Source organism: Rhinatrema bivittatum, chromosome 3, assembly GCF_901001135.1.
Source record: "Rhinatrema bivittatum chromosome 3, aRhiBiv1.1, whole genome shotgun sequence".
Lineage (NCBI taxonomy): Eukaryota > Metazoa > Chordata > Amphibia > Gymnophiona > Rhinatrematidae > Rhinatrema > Rhinatrema bivittatum.
This window is the reverse complement of record NC_042617.1, coordinates 569,119,197-569,140,145: the sequence shown is the minus strand read 5'-3', so window position 1 is coordinate 569,140,145 and position 20,949 is coordinate 569,119,197. Positions and strand designations below refer to the sequence as shown.

The following is a 20,949-nucleotide window of genomic DNA, read 5'->3' as shown; positions in this document are numbered from 1 at the left end:
TATGTTTGGGTGCTTGATCTTTTACATATCCAGGTGAATTTTCAAAGGAGATACACATATAAAAGTAACATTGTAGCAATTTTCAAAAGCTCACTTGCAAAGGTAAAGTGCATTTACACATGTAAACCCCAATTTTAAGCATGTAAATGCTTTTGAAAATCAGGCCTATTAAAAAAAGTGTCCTACCTGTACAATACTTTTTAAATCTTGCACATACATCCTCTCGGTCTGTAGGATTTCTTGGACGACTCGGTCCACGTACAGGAGCTTTGGACTTGTGGGTTCACTTGCCAGGGACCCGGCACAGGTTTTAATCGGGCCTTTCGGCTCCACTTTCTTCAGTGGGCTCTCCCGGGAGTTCCACTCCTCTGGCCCACCGCCTCTCGCGAGCTCAACAGCCGTCAGCAGCCGAGCTGGAACCAGCTCCAGTTTTATGGCCCCCGCTTCCTTGTCCTGGTGAAACAGACCCAAGTGGCTGTTGGAAACTAAAGTCATCCTGCTGCCAAAGGAGCAGTGGCTGTCCCTGGAGGAGGCGGAGGATGAGGTGGAGCTGAAGCTGACGGGACGGTCGCTGTCGGACACTTCCATGGTCTTAATCCCACAATAGCGGAAAGGCCTGCTCCCCCGGTGGAAATCTTCCGCTGATCTGGTCTCGTGGTTGGGGACCTCACTCACGGCTGGTAAGACATCACGAGGCTCACGGTGGTCATCTAAGAAATACACAAACAAAGAAAAAAAAATATATCTTTTATACTGATTTTCTAACAAAGTGCTAAAGTTAATTAAAAGGAAAACTAGGCAGTTGGGAAGGGGTGATATAATTGAGATATCACATGAAAGTTATCACTAAAAGAAGAAACAGAGTCTAAAGTTTCTATCCGATGATTAGGATTTCGATTGTCAGCAGAAATATTTTTTTGGTTCCAGCCGCAGAGTTGCCACTTGCCTCTGTGATGTAAACCAAAGCAAGGCCCCCGGGAATGCATGCGCCTCACTTTATCCAAAAGCGATTAAGCAGGCACCGCAGCAATTAGGTCCCATGGGATGGCAGCGCTGCAGGGCAAGCACGGCGCTACTGATTTGCACAGCACCGGGTACCAACTGCTTGTGCTCAGTGCACAATTACTGCAGTGTAAAAAATCCCTTAAGAAAACACAAGAGATCATGAATAAATTACTGACAAATCCACTTTAACCTCTAGAGGTTTCTAGAACAGAGTGACTGCTACTTACAGAAAAACATTTTTGGCTCTATAACTAAAGGCAAGAAAATTATATCAAACTCTGCCTCCATTCTGGGTTTTATGTTGATACCAACTCGACAAGCAATTGGGGACTTTGCCAATTTACGGCGTTAATATTATTGCAATCCAATAAACCCTTCCCTTCTCTCCTTCTGAATTACCAGATTAAACGCGGAGTTTGAGATTAGGAGAGTTTTGTCCAAAATTAAATAAATACCTCACGATGAAGATGGATCAATCAACACAAAATACCTCAGAAGGAAAAAGAAAGCAGCAACGTGTACAACAATCTTATTTTTCCTTTCTTTACGTGAGCATGTGATGCACATTTGCAGTGTTATAGTAAGCAGCTGGAGAAAGCAGACTAAGAGCTCATTTCACAGATTTACAGCCAGGGGCACTGCCCCAGCACAGATGCAAGCAGTGCAACCACTTGGGTCTTGTTGGCCTACCCAGCCTTTTCCAGCACGCCTCATGCCCTCTGTGCCTGGACTTTACTTCCCCATCCCTCAGTGTGTGCGCTCTTGTTTTCAGGTGCCATCAAGTTAATTTTTGTTGCTCAATTTGTAAAAAAACAAAACAAAACAAAACAAAAAAAAACAGCACTTAACAGTATAGAAAGCCCCACATGTCCAATCTGTGGAAAAGAAATACAAATTTAAAAAAGCATCTCTCTCTCCTGTCAATTCTACAGGGGTGACATCTCCAACAGCCACAAGTTCTGAGATTTAATGCAGGACTTTAAAAGGTCTCAGATATGCTTTTGTTAACTTTATAACAATTTTATGACTTGGGAAAACAACAGCAATTAGTAGTTCAGATGCAATAACTGTTCAAAGTCCACTTCAGCATGCGTTTGGCAAATAAAGAAGAGTTTGCACCATGGGGTACACATCTGCTGCACTTGCACGGAAATTTCATTCCTAGGAGCAGCCCGGTGCTGGGGTCATTCAAGGGCACATTTTCTGCCTCCTCCACCAAGCTTTCCACACGGTGCGGAGGATTCTTTGCATGGCCGGCGCATGCAGCAATGGGCACCTACGAAGCCAAAACAGGCGTGGCTTAGAAAAGCACAAACTTATGCTCTCACCACTTGTGTGTGTGTGACAGCTCTTATCCTGATTTCCTGTCACTACTAGTTTGCATTTAAGAGGGTGGGAGAATACAATATTAATACTTCATTTTCTAATAGAAATAGATAGCTTATCTTAAGGTCCGGTGTGTTTCTCACGTGAAGGAGAATAGGCTTACAAAATGGAAAAGTTATACAAACCTATATTAAAGCTTTGGTGTATAAATGAATACGGATGTGCGTGGCCAAGAATGTCATTGTTGGTTTTGTTTTGTGTGTCATTTTTTTTTTTCTTTCAATTTTTGCGTCTTCACATTTTTTGTAATTTTCATTCATGTTTGTTTTCGGCAAAGTATTGTAATAGTGCATATTATTTGCAATACTTTGCATAAAATGAATGAAAATTAAAAATTTGGGGGTTTCGGGGGGCCAAATTCATTTTGCTTGATGCGAAATGAAAATGGGCTCATTTACCCTATTTTCCAATTTTTGTTTCAAATGAATGCACATTCCTATAAATTAATATTTAGGAAAAGGAATTAATGAAAATATAGGAGTTTGCATGCAGCTAGATTCATGTCAAACGGGAGGATACTTATGGTCCTTCATTTTCAATTATTGCTATGCTTATTTCTTAAATTTGTGCATTTCTGGAATTCAACTGTTATGCACTGATGCCATATGATAAGAGACCTAAATATACACACCCTATGGAGAGGATGGGGTGGAGGATATGACAAACAAACAAACATATAAATAATGCACACCCCTTTGGTTTTAGAATTTACTTTCAACAGAAAGGCTCCACAGGGATAGAATCGGGAGTAACATTTGAAAATATTCCTTCACCGAAAAGGTAGTGGCTGCATGGAATGGCCTTCCACGCATGGTGACAGAGACAACAGTAACAGAATTCAGGAAGGAAAAATGACATGAGGCGGGTGGCACCTATTGAGCTCTCAAGGACAGTTCACTTTGTCAGAAGGCATGGGATAAGCACAGAGTGCCCCTAGTTGTGAACGCTAAGCTAGAAATCAATTAAAGGTCTATAGCTTGAGACCAAGAAACAAAATGGGCAGACTAGATGGGCCTTAGGGTCCTTATCTGCCATCGTATTCTCTCTGTTTAGGTTACATGACTAAGTGACTCATTTCTCTGGATGAACACTTGCATTTGAAGTAAATCACACTACAACTATTTTGGAATCTAGCCTTGCTTTACCAGTCCTGACATTCACTTTCATGCTCAAAAATAAAAAAATAAAATATAAAAATGCAAGATATAATGGTATTTATTAGATAAGACATTTGAATTACTAAGCCTCGCTTATGAGACAGCTGGTATTGCTCTGTGCACATACAATACGAAAGGTTAACAGTAGCCCTTAAGTGATCATCTACTGAAGGTCTTCTGAACGATCTCCAGCTTTAAAACAAACATGCACTAGGAGCTTCAAAATAAAATCACAAATATATTTGTGATGCTAAACCTTACTTAATATTCTCCCATTATAAAACAATAGGTATCTATTTCAGCAGTAGAATGTATATCTTGGTTCTATATCTTTAAGCCTCCATGTCATCATTGGCATCTTATGGTACAAAAGGGTCAGATTTGGACAGAGTACCTGTTTTCCTTCCGGCCATTTGTCTATGCCTTTCTTCTGCCCTGCTCTGGTGCAGAAACCAGTTGAGGCAACATTTTTCTATGGACGGAGTAATAATGATACTCTACTCCTAGGCTTAAGGCCTAACTTCTTTTTGGGAAGAAACCCTGAGAGAGAACACCAGAGAGAACAATCTGCCTATGGAAGTCTCATCATTTATCTCAGCCTCTGGAGTGAGTAAGGGTCTGAATCTGCTACTGAAGAACTGGATTTTGCCTGGATATTGCCAAGAATGAATTCTTTGTGATAAGGATTTTGTTGTGCTGCTAAAACTAGCTTTTGTTACTGGATGCATTGTGGAAATCTGTGGAAGTGCCACTTGAAGACACCCGATTTTTTTGTGTTGAAACACCTGTGGCATTACTGAAACCTCCTTATTCCAGGGTTGGGATGTGCCTATGGCCTGCCACTGGTAGGAGGGCACCATTCGCTTTAGGGAAAATCTGTTCATCCATAAATGGGAGAATGTTCCTGTCCAGTAAAGATCACGCTCTGAGCCTGGTCCACTACACCATCTGCTAGACCACTTTCAAAGAATCCCAGTGAACGGTGGAAGGTTTGGGCCTCCCTTAACTAGTTACATTTTGTGGTGACCGCAAGTTAGTATTGCGAAAAAAATGTTCAATGCATATTTCTCAGCGTAGATGATTTCCTGTATTATGGATTTGCTCAGGAATCACACAAAATATATATATATTTTATTTATTTATTTATTTATTTAAACATTTTTATATACCGGTATTAGTTTTGGAAAGTAATATGGGCTCCACAGATTGCTGCTATAACAGTACAAGAACAAGTTGCAATAGAGTTAGCAGCTCAGCAGGACAGTCCCATTTCCCTTCCTTAAAGTAAATCAGTTTTTAGTTGGGTTTGGGGTTTTTTTTTTGCCATAACCAAAAGCACAAAAATGGCAGCACATAGCAACATCATAGGCAATAGTTCAAACATGCATAAGCTGACTACTGAGTTTTCAATGACAAACCTGAGGTGTGTATACGTATATATATATATATATATATATATATATATATATATATATATATATATATATACTAATGGTATGTGCACCATCAGACAATGGTTAAGGAAGAAAATTCTCAGCAGTAAAGCATTAAAAAAATATATACCTCTCTAAATTGTTTGTCTGATCATCTGAAATCTTGGCTACTTTAATCAATTGTCAGTGGGGGGGAGGGGACGGTAGGGCAGGGAAGGCATTCCTACTTGACAGAATAACCTTCAATAGCGTTGTTAAGTTATCATTGACATACAGGAAATGCAGGAAGTTATCTAAATCTGGTCCACCAGGGTAAAATTTATATATATATATATATATATATATATATATATATATATATATATATACACACACACATATACACAGTAATCTCTGTTGTAGGGAATTTCCCCAGTGTACTATATCAAACAAAACTCTTGCCCTAAAAAAAACCTCATACTATAAAGAAAAAAAAAGCCGGCAGCACCAAATAGTTGAATGAAAATATTTTCACTGAAGTCCGGTTCTCTCTTTTCCCAGTCTTATTAATACAGGCACAAAACAAACAATCCATGGCTATGTCCTAACAAAGGCAGGAGAAACAAATGTCTGCCTGGGCAGTTTTGTTTCATACTGCGTGCATCCTACCTTTCTCGCCATTATGATATAGACTGGTAGGGAAAAACTACTCTTTTCCTATAGTGCATTATTTGCATGAAAAAAAAAAAATCCACAGTATATTCATTTATTCTCCAGATCAGTTCTCTCCTACCACAGAAGGGCAGCAAGTCAGATACAGAGTACAAACTTCCTAAGCAATAGAAACGCCTGTTTCAAACCATCACAAAGCTTGCCTTCCCCCCATTTGTCAAATCTAAGTGCCCTCTAATGCCATATTAAGAGCAAAATAGATTTCGGTCATGTATGAAAGGCTGGAATATCTCCAGCTCCTCTCTCCACCCCAGCTATCCTCTCTCCTACCTGTGCATTGCACCAGTGATAAAGCCATCCATAATTACCTCACTGGGCCAGGCGGGTAAAACCAGAAGCCTTTCCTCGTCTCTGCAGCTCCTCTGCTAGGAATATCGCATGAGTCAGCTCTTTAGCCATCGACACAAAAGGCTTCAAGCAGCAGAAACCTGATTTGCAACTTTCTCACTGCCTCTTTTGCCGAGCGCGGGGAGCCAGCGTCCTCGGCAGCGCTAAGAGCCTTAAATGAAACATGACATCATCATTCAATTCAGGCCAGGACAATGGACACCACTGTGGGTAACTTTAAACTGCACACTTCACTGAGCAACACCCTACAAGGCCTATTCTTCCCTGCGCAGGGGCTGCAAAACATCAAATAATTACAAACCCCCAGCACATTCTATTCCGCCACCACTCGCCCCCCACTTCACCAGCGGTTATTACAGAAGACGATGCCCGCATTATAGGAAGGGGTGCTCTATATAGTTCCCTGCTACTAATTGGAGCCCTTTTCTTCTCCCAGCTGCGGTTTTCAAAATCCAGTCACTAATTTCAGCAAGCTTTAAGATTCTTTTTTTTAAACAAATATTGAGAAAATATTTAACCAGTCTACAACAACAAAAAATAATAATAATACTTAGGCATATGACTTCTTCCACGGGAAGGATAAATGTTTCTATTTGCTTTAACTATACCATAGTAGAGCACCTCACCTCCAAAGCTCCTTTATCTGAAAATTCCAAGTACACGGGGAAATAAAATCCCCATGGACATCAGCCCAGTTCTGTCATCCTGAAAATATCTATTATCTGGAATTTGGCACTGCATAGAGGTCGTACCTCTCACCTTGGTTTCATCTTCCCTTGTTCATAAGCCAGTGATCTGCAGACATAGCCATGGCTGATCAGCAGCATTACTCAACACTCCTATTGAGTAAATCTGGCGGTGGCATATACTGACAATAAAAGGGCCCAGAAGTCCTTTATGCACAGAAATTGATGGCTCTGTTGGGACAACGGTCAGGGTGAGCCCACTAGCCAAGAACATGCAAACATCAAAGAAAAATGCTAGAAAATCTAGTAGAGAGTAAAGGAAGAAAGCCATCCAAGAATGGAGATTCTCTAAATACAAAACAGGTACGGGCAAGTCTCTGATCTGAAAGTCCTTTTTGGAACCCATGAGCTCCCACCAAAACTACATATAAAGCGCCTGGACTCAGAGCTCACCGTGCTCCCACAAATCCAGGCAACAGTAAAGAGCTGCCATTTCCAATTGCGTAAATTATGAAGACCGCTCATCGAGAAGTCAAACCTACTCATAGTTGTTCGTGCCATGGTAACCACATGACTGGCTTACGGCAACACACTGTACAAGAAAAGAACCGCCACAGACTCCAGTCATAACTGAAAGATGCAAACTGCTCATCCTATGCAAACCACACCGGTTACCAGTCCCCGACAGACCCAAATTTAAAACCCTGACATTGATTTTCTTGAGAGAGAGCCCTTCAAACCACTAAGATCCATTCTTGGAGCCTCCATAACTCCATGGACAAAAGAAATAGAAAGAACAGATATCGGACTATGATCTTTTTCAGGAGCTACCTGTGGAACTCTCTCCCAGAAGAGCTCCACCAAGTGCAAGACCACTCCCATTTCAGGAAGCAAATAAAAGCCTGGCCTTTAAAATGGCAAACCCTCAACTTCTCCGTCCCTAGAAAGCCACTCAACTGACTACGAGAAACCTCGAGTGCCTTGAACGTGTTGCCTATATCCTGTTGTCTTGTGGAAGGCATTATTTGTTGTAAACATATTTCGAGATAGCGACTTTTATACTGGCTTAGTAAGTACAGCTGATTTATTTACCTTAACATGGTTGAGCTGCTTTGACCTCCAATTTTACGGATAACTGTGCGCTGCTGTTTTAATTTATTGTACCCTGCTTTGGGTGAATTTTTTATCCAAATAATAAAGTGAAGCCATTTAAAAAAAAAAACGTGATCACGTGGCAAGTGTTTCTAAATAGCAGCACGAGCATGGTGTTAGGCAAGCAACATATGATTTAAGGACTCAGAAAGAGAAGATTCTCGAGTTTTGCGCTGAAAGTCACTCCGTAATGAGAATGGCTAAATGTAAGGCATGGGGAGGGCAATCTTCAAAGGTTATTTAGCCCGATAAATTGGCACCGGTAAAAGCATGCACGGGAGATCAACAATGCCTGCAGCATTACCCGCGGAAAAAGTAGGTGGGTCTGAAAGGCAGGATTAGGTCAAGGGAGTATATGGTGTCTAGTTTTGTCATTTTCAAAACTACAAGTTTTTGTTTTGCAAGGAAAAAATGTACCCGCAGAAAAACTAGGTGCAAATCTCCTATAAACACTGATGTGGCTGCCTAACATCTGAAAACAAACGGCTTTGTCTGTACCCACTGCATGTTTGCCATCTGCCTGATTCACGGGCTGCCAGTATTAAAATAAAAAACAAAACAAAACTCCTACCCCCTCCCCCCCAAAAAAAAAACCCCCAAATCTAAAGGTCCACAGCTTAGATTAGGCCATGGAAATTAGACTTCCAGCTCCCTCCCGGCCAGCACACATTTCCTCCAGCTTCCTCCGACATCATCAGGACCTGGAAGAGATGCGTAGGGTCTGTGTTCTTCAATTGTGACTGCCAGAGAAGAAAGGTCCGCCGGAAGGGGAGCGGTGTATTATTTCCCCATGTAAACCGTTTGGGGTTGAACTTTGTTCAAGGAAAGCCGCAGATTTGGAGGAGACCTCCTCATATTCCCATCCTATCCAGCCCCCCCTAAAAAACAAACATCCTCACTGCCAGTCCTGGTGGTCAGTAAAAAAAAACAAAACAAATCAAAAAAAACAAAACAAAGAAATAAATAAAGTTAGGTTGTCAGTAAAAAAAATGTTTTTCAGGAGTTGGCAGCCTTGATTCACTAGAATGAAACAATTCCTCTGGTTCATTCAAGATGTGCAGCCCGTACTTGACAGCGCAAATGGTATGAATGAGTCAGCCTGAAAGCAATCTCAGATCTGCACATTAGTACTGCTCAATGAAACCAGATTAGTAGTGCACGTGATTTAAAAAAAAACAACTTTGCTTTAGAATTAACCAGGCTACAACACAGTGCAGGGGCTGGCCCCATAGCCCAGGCCACTGCAGTGCTTCGTGCTGTGGGCACAGGACCTCTGGGTTAGGCAAGCCACGGAGAGGAGACGCTCAACCCTCTGGAGGAGGAAGAGGAGGAAGGCCACTGCCACCACTGCAGCTCACGGGAGGAGCAGTGCTGGGGGCCAAGCCTCAGAGCGGAGTTTCCCTGAGCTGCTTCCAATCAATGAGGATATTCAGCTGCCCAGGAAAATCCCCTGGGACAAGGGGGGGGCGGAGTGATTCAGAAAAAGTGGGAGGGGATGGAGATAACCCCACCCCCATCAAAAGCAAAAAACACACTCTGTACTGGAAAGCAATTCTTCCTGTCCTCGTGTTAGTCAAATGCACAAGGAAACTAAAAGAGCATAAATGACTTTTACTACTCTGATTTAAATGTATCCAGTCTAGACTACACATAAAACCATAAAGACAATGCCGGCTTCTGTTTGGTGCACCTGGGACCTTTGCTCACAGCCTCGCAGTTATACTAAAGTGACACAAACCTCGTCCAATGTTGCAGACAAGTTGATTTTTTTTTTGTCCAGCCACTGTCTAACATTTACGACTTATAAAAAGAGTTGAAATGTGGAAAAACATTGCACTTTGCAAGACAGACAGACAGACACACATAGCTGTAACCAAGGCACATGCCGCACTTCATTGACATTTTATTAGGAGAGCAGGCGGGGATCATTGCAGCCTTCCAAGCAGGACCCGGCACCTTCGGCACGATAGCCACCCTGCTGAGCAACCTGACTGCAGGAGCGACTGGCAAACCGAAGACGTGACTGCAGATCAGCAGCAAGAGGGTGGAACGGCCCCCAGCACTTTCAAGAGTCTTCCTTAAGATACTTCCGGTCCAGACTGGGCACGCACAATCGCCATTTGACGCGCCTGTATTTTTTACGGATCACGGCTACCGCACCGACAAATTGTTTTTGTCCCTTGCTGACTCTGGGGGACCCGATGCAATAAAGTGCGCCCAGCCTAGCGCACAGGTTTAAAACGTGGTAGGACGCATGCTTTGAATGCGCGGGACTGGCACCCGATGCAATAAAGAGATCAGCGCATCCAAAACACGGGCCCAACCAAACGCATAGCCGATAGTGCCCATCACATGTAAATTCTGCATAGATTGGGCTATTAGCTATTACCCCTCCCCCCTCCCCGATGCAGAAAATCGCTGGGCACCCAACACACACTTTTTAATGCAGAAAATTTAACTCCAGCCCTGGAGGTAGCATAAAGTGAACCCGCGAGTCAAGGGCTCATGAGAAATGTAAAAAATACGGTCCTCTGTGGTTCCTCCTACTTAGCATCATTGGGATACTTAAATTTACCTCTTGCGGTGTTGAAAAATAAATGCATATTGGCTTGATTTAAAAAAAAAAAAAAAAATTCTTCTGGATGCACAATTTAGACGCCCATAGCAAGGGATGCTTAGCTGTGGGTGTCTTCAGCAACCTCGGCAAAATCGAAGCGGGATAAAAAAAAAAGGACGCTCGAATCGAGCGCCTGTTGCAATTGTGGGCGTTGGATGCATTTGAGAGCTAGGGATGCGCAATCCTTCCCCAGTGCACCCCTCATTTAAATACCATATCAGGCGCCCAGGGGACGTGGCTACGTGTGCGTTAGGAAAACGGGCATTCAATAGGAGCACCAATTTTCAATGCTCATCTTATTGCATCAGCCCTTCTGTCTCTTTGCCTCTCGGAGAAGGTCCTTCCAGCTCCTGGGAAAGGTCCTAGACGTTGCTCAGCATCGCAGCCTAGGGCCACTGCTGAATTTGGCACATCAGCTGGGTTCTGTAGGGAAGTGCAGGTCTTCCTCAGCCAAAGCAAAGCCATAACACTGATTTTTCATTGTTGGTCCCAATTCTAATTTAATCAGAACAGTTTTTTTAAAAAATAAATTCTCCTCCGCAGGTTCGCCTTGCTAGCTATTTTGCAGTCATCCTGTGCATCCTCCAGTTTTCTCCCATATCCTGTCTCTCCCTCTACTTAAAGAGTATGCATTGCATTGCCTCCTATAACAAAAAATAAAAAACAAAATGCAGAAGTGCTTCCATAGCTGCTCTTTGACTAGTCACCAGGTGTCACTATAGGAGTAGTGCAGCCTTTCTGCCTCCTTCCACCCAAACTAAAGAAGAAACCACCACCTGCAAGTACCAAACTACAAAATACCACGCCAACCCACAGCCCCCTCCTCTCACCCGTATGTCCGACCCAGCGTCTGTACCACGCCAACCCGCAGCCCCCACCGCTCACCCATATGTCCAGCCTAGTGTTGGTACCACGCCAACCCGCAGCCCCCTCCTGTCACCCGTGTGTCCGACCCAGCGTCTGTACCACGCCAACCCGCAGCCCCCTCCTCTCACCCGTATGTCCGGCCCAGCGTCTGTACCACGCCAACCCGCAGCCCCCTCCTCTCACCCGTATGTCCGACCCAGCGTCTGTACCACGCCAACCCGCAGCCCCCTCCTCTCACCCGTGTGTCTGGCACAGCGTCTGTACCACGCCAACCTGCAGCCCCTCCTCTCACCCGTGTGTCTGGCACAGCGTCTGTACCACGCCAACCTGAAGCCCCTCCTCTCACCCGTATGTCCTGCCCAGCGTCTGTACCACGCCCCCACCGCTCACCCGTATGTCCAGCCCAGTGTTGGTACCACGCCAACCCGCAGCCCCCTCCTCTCACCCGTGTGTCCGGCGCAGCGTCGGTACCACGCCAACCCGCAGCCACCTCCTCTCACCCGTGTGTCCGGCACAGCGTCTGTACCACGCCAACCCACAGCCACCTCCTCTCACCCGTGTGTCTGGCACAGCGTCGGTACCACGCCAACCCACAGCCACCTCCTCTCACCCGTGCGGGCCTTGGAATGGCACGTGGACAGTTCCTCATGGGGTGCCCTGCCCCACCTCAGCATATTCTTTTTTTTTTTTTTTTTTTTAAATTAAAAAAAAAATAATAATAATAGCACTCTTCCTGCTGCTTTTAAATGTTAAACCCTGGTTCCTCCTTATCAATTTTAACCATGCTTGATAAATACATTTCCTGAAACTTCTGGACTTGTCTGTATGTCTCTCGAATTAAATGTAAGCTCCACGGAGCAGGGACTGTTTATTGTGTGCATCTGTACAGTGGTGCCATAGAAATAAGTAGTAGTAGTAGTGGTAGTAGTAGTAGTAATAGTAGTAGTACTAGTAGTAGTACAGCAGTGGCAAATATAGAACTTGCAAGGGCATTATAATAAGGTAATACTGCTGTAAAGAGCTTTATAAAGGTCATACATCTTGTTAAATGGTTCCTCAAGGCTTAAGTGTATTGCTGTGCACAGGTGGCCACATGGCCAAACCCTGAGACACCCAGGCACTACCACCTATAAACCTTTAGTATCAACTCTTTCACCCTCAGAGCACTGGAGGCCCAAGCCGGCAGTACATCCTAAGGGTGGCCGACGGCACGGAGTCAAGGAAAAACCCAGCGTCACTTCATCTCTGTGCAACCAAACTTTGCACAGAGAAAGGCAAACCAGCGGAAGAACGTGAAGTCGTTTTTTGTTTTTTTTCTACAGCTCAGAACACCAAGGTTTAAGAGCCTGTCACAGAAAAATGGCTCCTTCCGTGCCCTAAATATAAATAACCCCGCCACGGAGCGCATCCATGTTCAAGTTCTTCTGAAGGGCACTGTGACACGCTTCCTGAGACTGCAGTGCAATGCATTAACAATTCCCTGCAATGCAGCAGCTGAATCGACACTGCAGAGATGCCTGTTCAGACATGGGCTCAGGGACTGCTCCAGAGCACGGACAGGCACGAGGAAAACAGAAAACTTTGCCATTTAAACACAAAATCTGATGACAAAAAAACAAATAACAAGACCTGCTTGCTAACAAAGCAAACTCTTTGTCAAAACGCTGTCTTTTTTTTTTTTTTTTCCAAATTAGTTAGAAAATCTGAGTTTAAATATTGCTTAATGGATGCTCTACTGCACCATTCTTTCCACTCTAAAAATCAATCAAAACTGTGTTGGTTTTTTTTCCCTTACAGCAATGACCAAACAGAAAGATGACGCTATAGCTCTTGCACTGATTGGATATGGTTACAGAGGTCAAAGAGTATCCGAATGGGAGGCAAAACCCTCTCCCTCCCAATCTCCACCCGTCCAAAAAAAAAAATCAAATAAAAAAACTAAGAGTTCTTTTATTTTCCAGTGTCTCAGGTTCTTATCATGGAACTGTGGTCATCCCCAAGGGTCAACGTTGATGAAAAGGTTGACCATTATGGTGCATCAGCTCTCTCTGTGTCCAGTTTTCCTCTTTATTTCACCCAGGTTTCCAGACCTTGACTCCATCATAAAATGTGAGATGGTCCGGCACCGGAGTGAGCCAAGCACCGGTCTTTTCAGGAGGATTCAGAAAGGAATCTGGAACCAGGCTCAGAGGCAAGGAGCGGGTGTGGAAGGCCTGAGTTGGATAAGGGATCTCAAGATTAAGAGAATCCCCTCCATGAGACCCCCCCTGACTGCTATCTCCCCTGCCCAAATCTTACCACAGCACAAAACGAGAACACGCTCTGCAAATAAATTCCAACAGCAAACTTTTATTTTCTGGTGTTACCAGCCACCATAGTATGTAACAGAGAGAGAAAGCACTGAATAAGATAAAAAGGCCAATTACACAATCCAAAATTATCTATACCTTTCCCTAGATTAGGAGAACCTTCCTCACTTTTCCCTTTGATATTTCAAAGTGTGCTTAGTGGAAACAGTTCCCTCATGCTCCACTGTTTCTCCTCTTCCTCAATAGATCGTACTTCTCACAGTCTTAACATCAATTTCTCCCATACAAAATGCTTCAGTACTCATTCATGCTCTCCATTCTCCAGAGAAACGGTAACCCTCCAGAAATGTCTTCTGCCCCATCCAAAAATAAAAAAGTGCAGGGGACTTCCCCGGTGTCCCTGGATCTTAGCCTTCCATCTCACTTCATGCCACACTCTTCCCTGACTTCCCCTCCACCCACCCTGATGGGTCCCCCCTAACGCCATCTCGAGGGGAAGATCTGGAGAGAGGTCGCGCTAGATAAAAAGTCCCTGGCTGAGCTCTCTCAAACTCCTACTTCTCTTGTCAACCAGCCCTGAAGTAAATACTCCCTCTATAGGGCCTTGCTCCCTACCCATCTTAAAGGGGAACGTTTCCACAAAACCACTAACCAATCTTTCACCATGACACAGCACAAATGCATCCTGGCCATCTGGTGGCCATTCAGGGTACTGTACCTTCCCACACACAATCAGCAGCAAACCAACAGCTTCTGCTATCCTACAGTAATTCCTACATTCCTCAGTTTAGCCTAGCACCCAAGTAGAGGTCAAGTGGTCTCCACCCGCCAGAATCCTTTTCAGGGGTTTCTTTATGATGAAAAAGGGCTTCTGGTTGCGAGACCCATTAGATATGTCATTGTCCCAGGCTGCGCCTCTTGTTTTTCTTCTCTCTTTTTACCCTCCAATACTAACAGGCCATTGTAATAAGTTATGCATTATGTGCGCACAAAAAAAAAAAAAGCTTAGCCTGCATAAAAACGTGACTTCTGCACATAAATCCCAAGTAACTGGATTTAGAAGCATCGTTTTCCTTACTTATGTTTTGTAGGCCCATTTTAGGAGCAAAACATTTATGCATACAAATCATGCTCTCCCCACACAGGAAGGCACACAAAACATGCAGCGCAAAAACCTGCCATACTCAAATACAGAGCATTGCCCTTCACCAAATTATTTATCCATAGCCTTTGCCTGAAACAGAGATAATTATGTGTGAGCATAAAATCATATTTTGTGTGTGGAAAATGATTTGTGCACAAACCCACATTTGTCTGTGCTTAAATCCCTGAGTCCAGGATCCCCGTCCCACTACACATAGTAACACCAGTCCCAGGAACGCTATGCCACTAACCAAAATTTGGAGCGTTGACAAATCAGGGGTTGAGTCTATGCACGCTCGGGGATAACAAGCACCTTTGTTAGCATCAGATTTCCAGGTGAAGGAGCTGCCCAAATGTGCACAATTTTGCATGCACATTCTTTGGAGGCAAAACACCTTGCTGTATTAGGAGTAAAATCTGTGCACAAAAACGGGGGGGTTAAAACTGTGCTCTGCCAAGCGCACTTTATTACCTCAGGCCCTAAATTACCTAATGCACCACTAGAAACAGAGTACATGACCAGCAGATGGCATTTTCCTTTCAACGAGGTCTTCTACCAAGGCTCTTTCACCTCCCATCATTTTATGCATCCTTTCCTCTGAGATCAGGTCGTTCCAGCTAATCTTCCACATTTTCCTATCGCATCACATTTCAAATGCATCTGTTTTCTGTAACATCAAGTGCACATTTCATGTCTGCATCCAATTAACAAAAAGACAATGTGATCAAGGTGTGAAACTCCTGCCTGCAATGGACAAGCACCCAGACTAGGGGGAGTGTTTCCCTGACTGCAGTTGGTAATATTTCAGCCCTTCCCTCAATTCCTTTTCTTGTAGATCAGTTAAAAAAAAAAAAAATAAAAAACTCTTCACCACTTGGGTCAGGAGAATAGCCAGAGATAATATTGTGCATGCTGCCAAGCCTTTCATAAACTATCAGTGTTTCATAGCGTGGGCAGCGGCTCAAGATGCTTTGCTTAGCGTATCCTATGTTACCTCCCCTGCAGCCTTCAACAAGACCATTGGCATATTAGCAGCACATAACTGTCAGGGGCCCTGACCATAGCTTTATCACCCCAGCAACCTTATCATAAGCTCATGTCACCACCACAAAGCACACAGCGATTTCTCCATTATGGGCCCACCAGCTAAGATGCCACTGAAATATGTTGTACAAATAGCTCTAGGAATAACCTATAGGCATTTTTTTTTTTAAAGAATAACATACTCTGGCTCTCTGCTATGAAAACAAGTTGCTTACTGTAAACGGGGTTCTCCATAGACAGCAAGATGAATTAGCCATAATACATGGGGTGATGTCATCCAACAGCACCAAACAGACCCATCTCTCTAACTCAGTAATGTTTTACTACTGAGCATGCTCGGGAGTCCCCTCACGTTCGCTGCCTCGTGAGTCCCTCATTTGATTGTAGAATTTAGCTTTAGCTAGGTAATCAACTCTCCTGGTAGATGGGCAAGAATTAAGCATAGCTCATTCACCCTGCTGATATAAAGAACACCGTTTATGGTAAGCAAACTTGCTTTCTCCATTGACAAGCAGGATTCGAATTAGCCATGACACATAGGGAGTCCCAAGCTGAGGGTTGCCTAGTGGAGCACATGCTGAATAAGCAACCTAGACTTTCCATGAGCTGCATGAAAGTGCTTGCCCAAAGCTACTATCACTTCTTAAGAGATTGTCCAGACAGTAGCAGGATGTGAAGGTGAGAACTGATGACCATGTTGCAACTTTGTAAATATTTTCAATTGAGACAGCTCTTAAGTGAGCCACTGAGGTGGTCATGGCTCCTACTTGATGAATCTAGAATGTGTTTTGAAGGCTAGCCAGTGCATAGCAATGTATAATACTGTCTGCTAGTTTGTTAGATGAAGTGTGTTTGGTGATAGCCATGCCCCTGCCCAGTCTGTTCAGATCATATGTCACAAACAGTTGAGAAGCCTGATGATATGGTTGAGTCCTCCTCAAGTAATAGACCAAAGACCTTTTACAGTCCAGCAATTGGAGGGGTCTTCTCCCTTTTATGTGCATGAAGTAATGAAAAATATAGAGGTCATTCAAACACCAATAACACTCAAAAACAATCAAAAAATAGAACTAGCTGTAAGAGTACAGAACCTAGGAGTAATAATGGATCCAGAAATCAATCTAAAACAGCACATATCACTAAAGGTAAAAGAAGGCTACGCAAAACTCATGATTCTCAGGAAACTAAAACACCCTACTAATACCAGTAAACTTTAGGACAGTGCTCCAGGCACTAATTTTCTCAAGCACTGACTACTGTAATGCACTGTTACTAGGACTTCCGAATACAACATTAAGACCACTTCAAATTCTACAAAACACAGCAGCTAGAATACTAACTGGCAAAAGAAGGAGGGACCACATCATGGAAACTCTAGCACAATTACACTGGTTACCCACAGAACACAGAATACATTACAAAGCCCTGTGTACAATACATAAATTAATACATGATGAAAAAGCAGATTGGCTGAATACAGCATTACAGGTACAAGTCCCACACAGAAATCTAAGATCAGCTAACAAGCACTCCTAACCATTCCCTCAGTAAGAACAGCAAGACTAACCCATGTAAGAGAAAGGGCTCTATTCGTAGCAGGTCCTACTCTCTGGAACACTATGCCATTAGAGATCAGATTACAAAGAGATCTCAAAACCTTTAAAAAAAAATGTAAAAACCTGGCTTTTTAAACAAGTATTCTACAAAGAGAGCAGAGAATAGAAAGTATGCAGGCACAGGAGGAAGAACAGCAAGCACACAGTAATGCTCTCAACACATGCATTACAAAAGGTATTTGTGTATCTCACGGTTAACTAATAATATTACGCAGAACATGAGAATTAGACCTGTGAAGAAGTAACTTACATGTATATATAGTCAAATCTAACTCACCCTTCAAACAAGTTTTTAATTAGACATGATGTAACCAAACCCTATGACACTTGCTAGAATATCTGTCAAATATCAAGGAATTCACCGGTACTATAGTACTTATTAAACAGACGCTTAGGTTAATTTTGACCTATCATAATAGGCTTCATCTGAATAGCAGTTTGCTAGATGATATGCCTTATGTATAATCATCGGTCAATAGCAAGAATCAATTTTTTAAATATTTTCTTTTTGCTTAATGTGATTAGTGAACTTAGCTTAGAGCAGTCGCTGAAGCCATCACTATGCCCGACATGGTTCCATGTTTCGAACTCTCCAGGTTCTTTGTCAAGGGCTAATGTTCAGCGTTGTATTTGTAGTCCCTTAAGATTCGGGTGATCCTGAATTCAATGATGGCAGATCGGCTTGATCGAATCAAGCCGATCCGCCATCATTGAATTCAGGATTGCGGATCAGGATGGCGTATCGGCTTGATCGAATCAAGCCGATCCGCCATCATTGAATTCAGGATCGGCTTGATCGAATCAAGCCGATCCGCCATCATTGAATTCAGGATCACCCGAATCTTAAGGGACTACAAATACAACGCTGAACATTAGCCCTTGACAAAGAACCTGGAGAGTTCGAAACATGGAACCATGTCAGGCATAGTGATGGCTTCAGCGACTGCTCTAAGCTAAGTTCACTAATCACATTAAGCAAAAAGAAAATATTTAAAAAATGGATTCTTGCTATTGACCGATGATTATACATACGGCATATCATCTAGCAAAATTGCTATTCAGATGAAGCCTATTATGATAGGTCAAAATTAACCTAAGCGTCTGTTTAATAAGTACTATAGTACCGGTGAATTCCTTGATATTTGACAGAGTGACATTTCCACTGAGTACTTACACTGATACCTTAAATATTGGAGTTCATGTGAGTCCAAGTCGATTAGACTTGTTAGAATATACCATTGTACACATTCACCTACTGAATTTATGTGCTTACCTGTAAACCATTGTGATGGTATATAACTTAATGTCAGTATAGAAAAGATTTAAAATAAATAAATAAATGAAAGAAAGTGGGCAAAACAGCAGCATGATTGAAATGAAATGCAGAAACCAATTTAGGCAGAAACTTGGGATAAATGTAGAGCACTACCCTATTGCAAAAAAAAATTGTAGGTACAGAGATTATGGAATCAACACTTGTAGCTCACTGACTCTAGCCAAAATGATAGTGACTAAGAATACCACCTTCCACGTAAGACGTTTCAAGGAAGCCAATTCCAGTGGCTCACAGGGAGGTTTCATGAGTTGTGTTAGGATGACATTGAGATCCCATGGCACAGGGGATTTCACATCTGTAGGCTTCATATGCCAAAAGCCCTTCATGGACTTCAACACCAAAGGATGGATGGCACTGAGATGCACTTTGACTGAAGGCATACTGCGATCTGAAGAGAAGAGGGAAAACAAGTACTCGAGCAAATCATTTGGAGGACAGGCGATAGAATTCAAGGAGCCTGCTTGACACCAAGAGAAGAAACATTTCTATTTAAAGCCATACACTCTTCTGATAGATGGCAGAGATCACAATGTCTTCAACCTCCTTAAATAATGAGTGCTTGATGGTCTCAGCATTGTCAACATCCATTGAGTCAAGCTGAGAGAGAGAAGGCTCTGATGACAGACTATTCTCCTTTTGAGCCATCAGAGCTGGATCAGTTCCCAGAGGGATCAGTGGACAAACTGATAACTTGATGGGGTAAGAGAACCATATTTTTCTGGGCCATGCTGGAGCAATGAGGATAAAATGAGCCCAATATTTGAGCACTCTCTGCACTATCTTCACCACCAAAGGAAGTGAAGGAAAAGCATTCAGCAGATCTGCATCCCACTTTAGCAGAAAAGCATTCATAATACACCTGAACTTGCTTGGAAGAATGGAGCATAATTTGACAACTGTCCTGTTGCTTTCTGATGTAAACAATCCGATTGATGGGCCAGTGATCAATTGTGGGGCCAAAAAACCCTGGTGAGGAAATCCTCCAGTGTGTGGAGGTCCCTGGAGAGTAAGTTGTATGAAGACAAACTCCATTACTGACAGCCCACTCCCAAATCCTCAAATTCCTGGCAGAGAGTCTAGAACCCTGTGCCCTCTTGTTTGTTCACATAGAACATTGTCACTTGGTTGCCAGTTTGGATTACAATTCTCTTTCCCTGAATACTTTCAGCACATGATGAATGTCTCATAGCTCTAAGCAGTTGATTTGGAACACATGTTCTTTGCTGATCAAGTCCCTTGTGTTTGGAAGAAGCTGGGGCACGCACCCAACCCTTTAATGGATGCATCAATCACCAGCATTTTATGATAAGTGTCTTTCTTTCAGTTCTACTTTATTTCCAGATCCTTTGGTTCCAGCCACCATCGGAGAGACATTTTCATCTCCATGGTTATCCTTAATGGATGTGACAATGGCTGACACGGCTGAACTCACAGAGTGAAGGCTCAAATGGAGAACACATGGGGACCTCTGCCCTCAAATGTCTGAGAACTACAAGGATTGCTTGGGCTGGGACAATCTCACTGCAGCAAATTCTGGACCCGCACTTGAAGGCAAAATTGCCCATTTGATTGGGAGTAATGCTTTCTCTTCCAATGAGTTTATCTATGCCCCAATGAACTTGATTCTTTGGGTGGGGATGAGGTTCGACTTTGCAAAGTTGACTATGAAACAGTGAATGAAGGAGCTGGATTATCTTCTGCAGGCAGGCCAATGACCCAGCTTGAGAAGGTCCCATCACCAGCCAGTAAGAGAAAAACAAATATTCTGACAACAAAGGGGTGCTGCCACTATCACCAGACATTTTGTGAAGACTCTCAGGGCTGCCAAGAGGCCAAAGGGGAGAGGATACATTAGGAACCTGAGGTTGTTCCAATAAGATAGATGGCTATATGAGCATAAGCATCCTTTAGATACAGGATGCATATCCAGACTCCTGCTTGGATGAAGAGAAAGAAGGTGTAGAGGGAGCTCATTTTGAACTTTTCCCATAACATGCTTTTGCGCAGTCTTCATAAATGCAGAATGGGTCCCAATCCCCCCGACTTCTTGGGGATAAAGATATATCAGGAATAGAACCCTTTGCTATGATTTTCAGGAGGGTCTATTGCCCATTGGCTAAGAAGCAACTCTACCTCAA

At 43.2% G+C, this 20,949-nt stretch overlaps 1 protein-coding gene across 2 annotated transcripts in view; it reads right to left on the bottom strand.

Annotated features, from left to right (window-relative positions):
- PLEKHG1 (pleckstrin homology and RhoGEF domain containing G1) overlaps positions 1 to 20,949 on the bottom strand; it is a 390,662-nt gene that overhangs the window by 141,631 nt on the left and 228,082 nt on the right. For both annotated transcript variants that reach the window (XM_029596546.1, XM_029596547.1), the window contains one exon: positions 187 to 710. In XM_029596546.1, the coding sequence (XP_029452406.1) occupies positions 187 to 710 (524 nt within the window). The remainder of the gene's footprint in view (positions 1 to 186; positions 711 to 20,949) is intronic.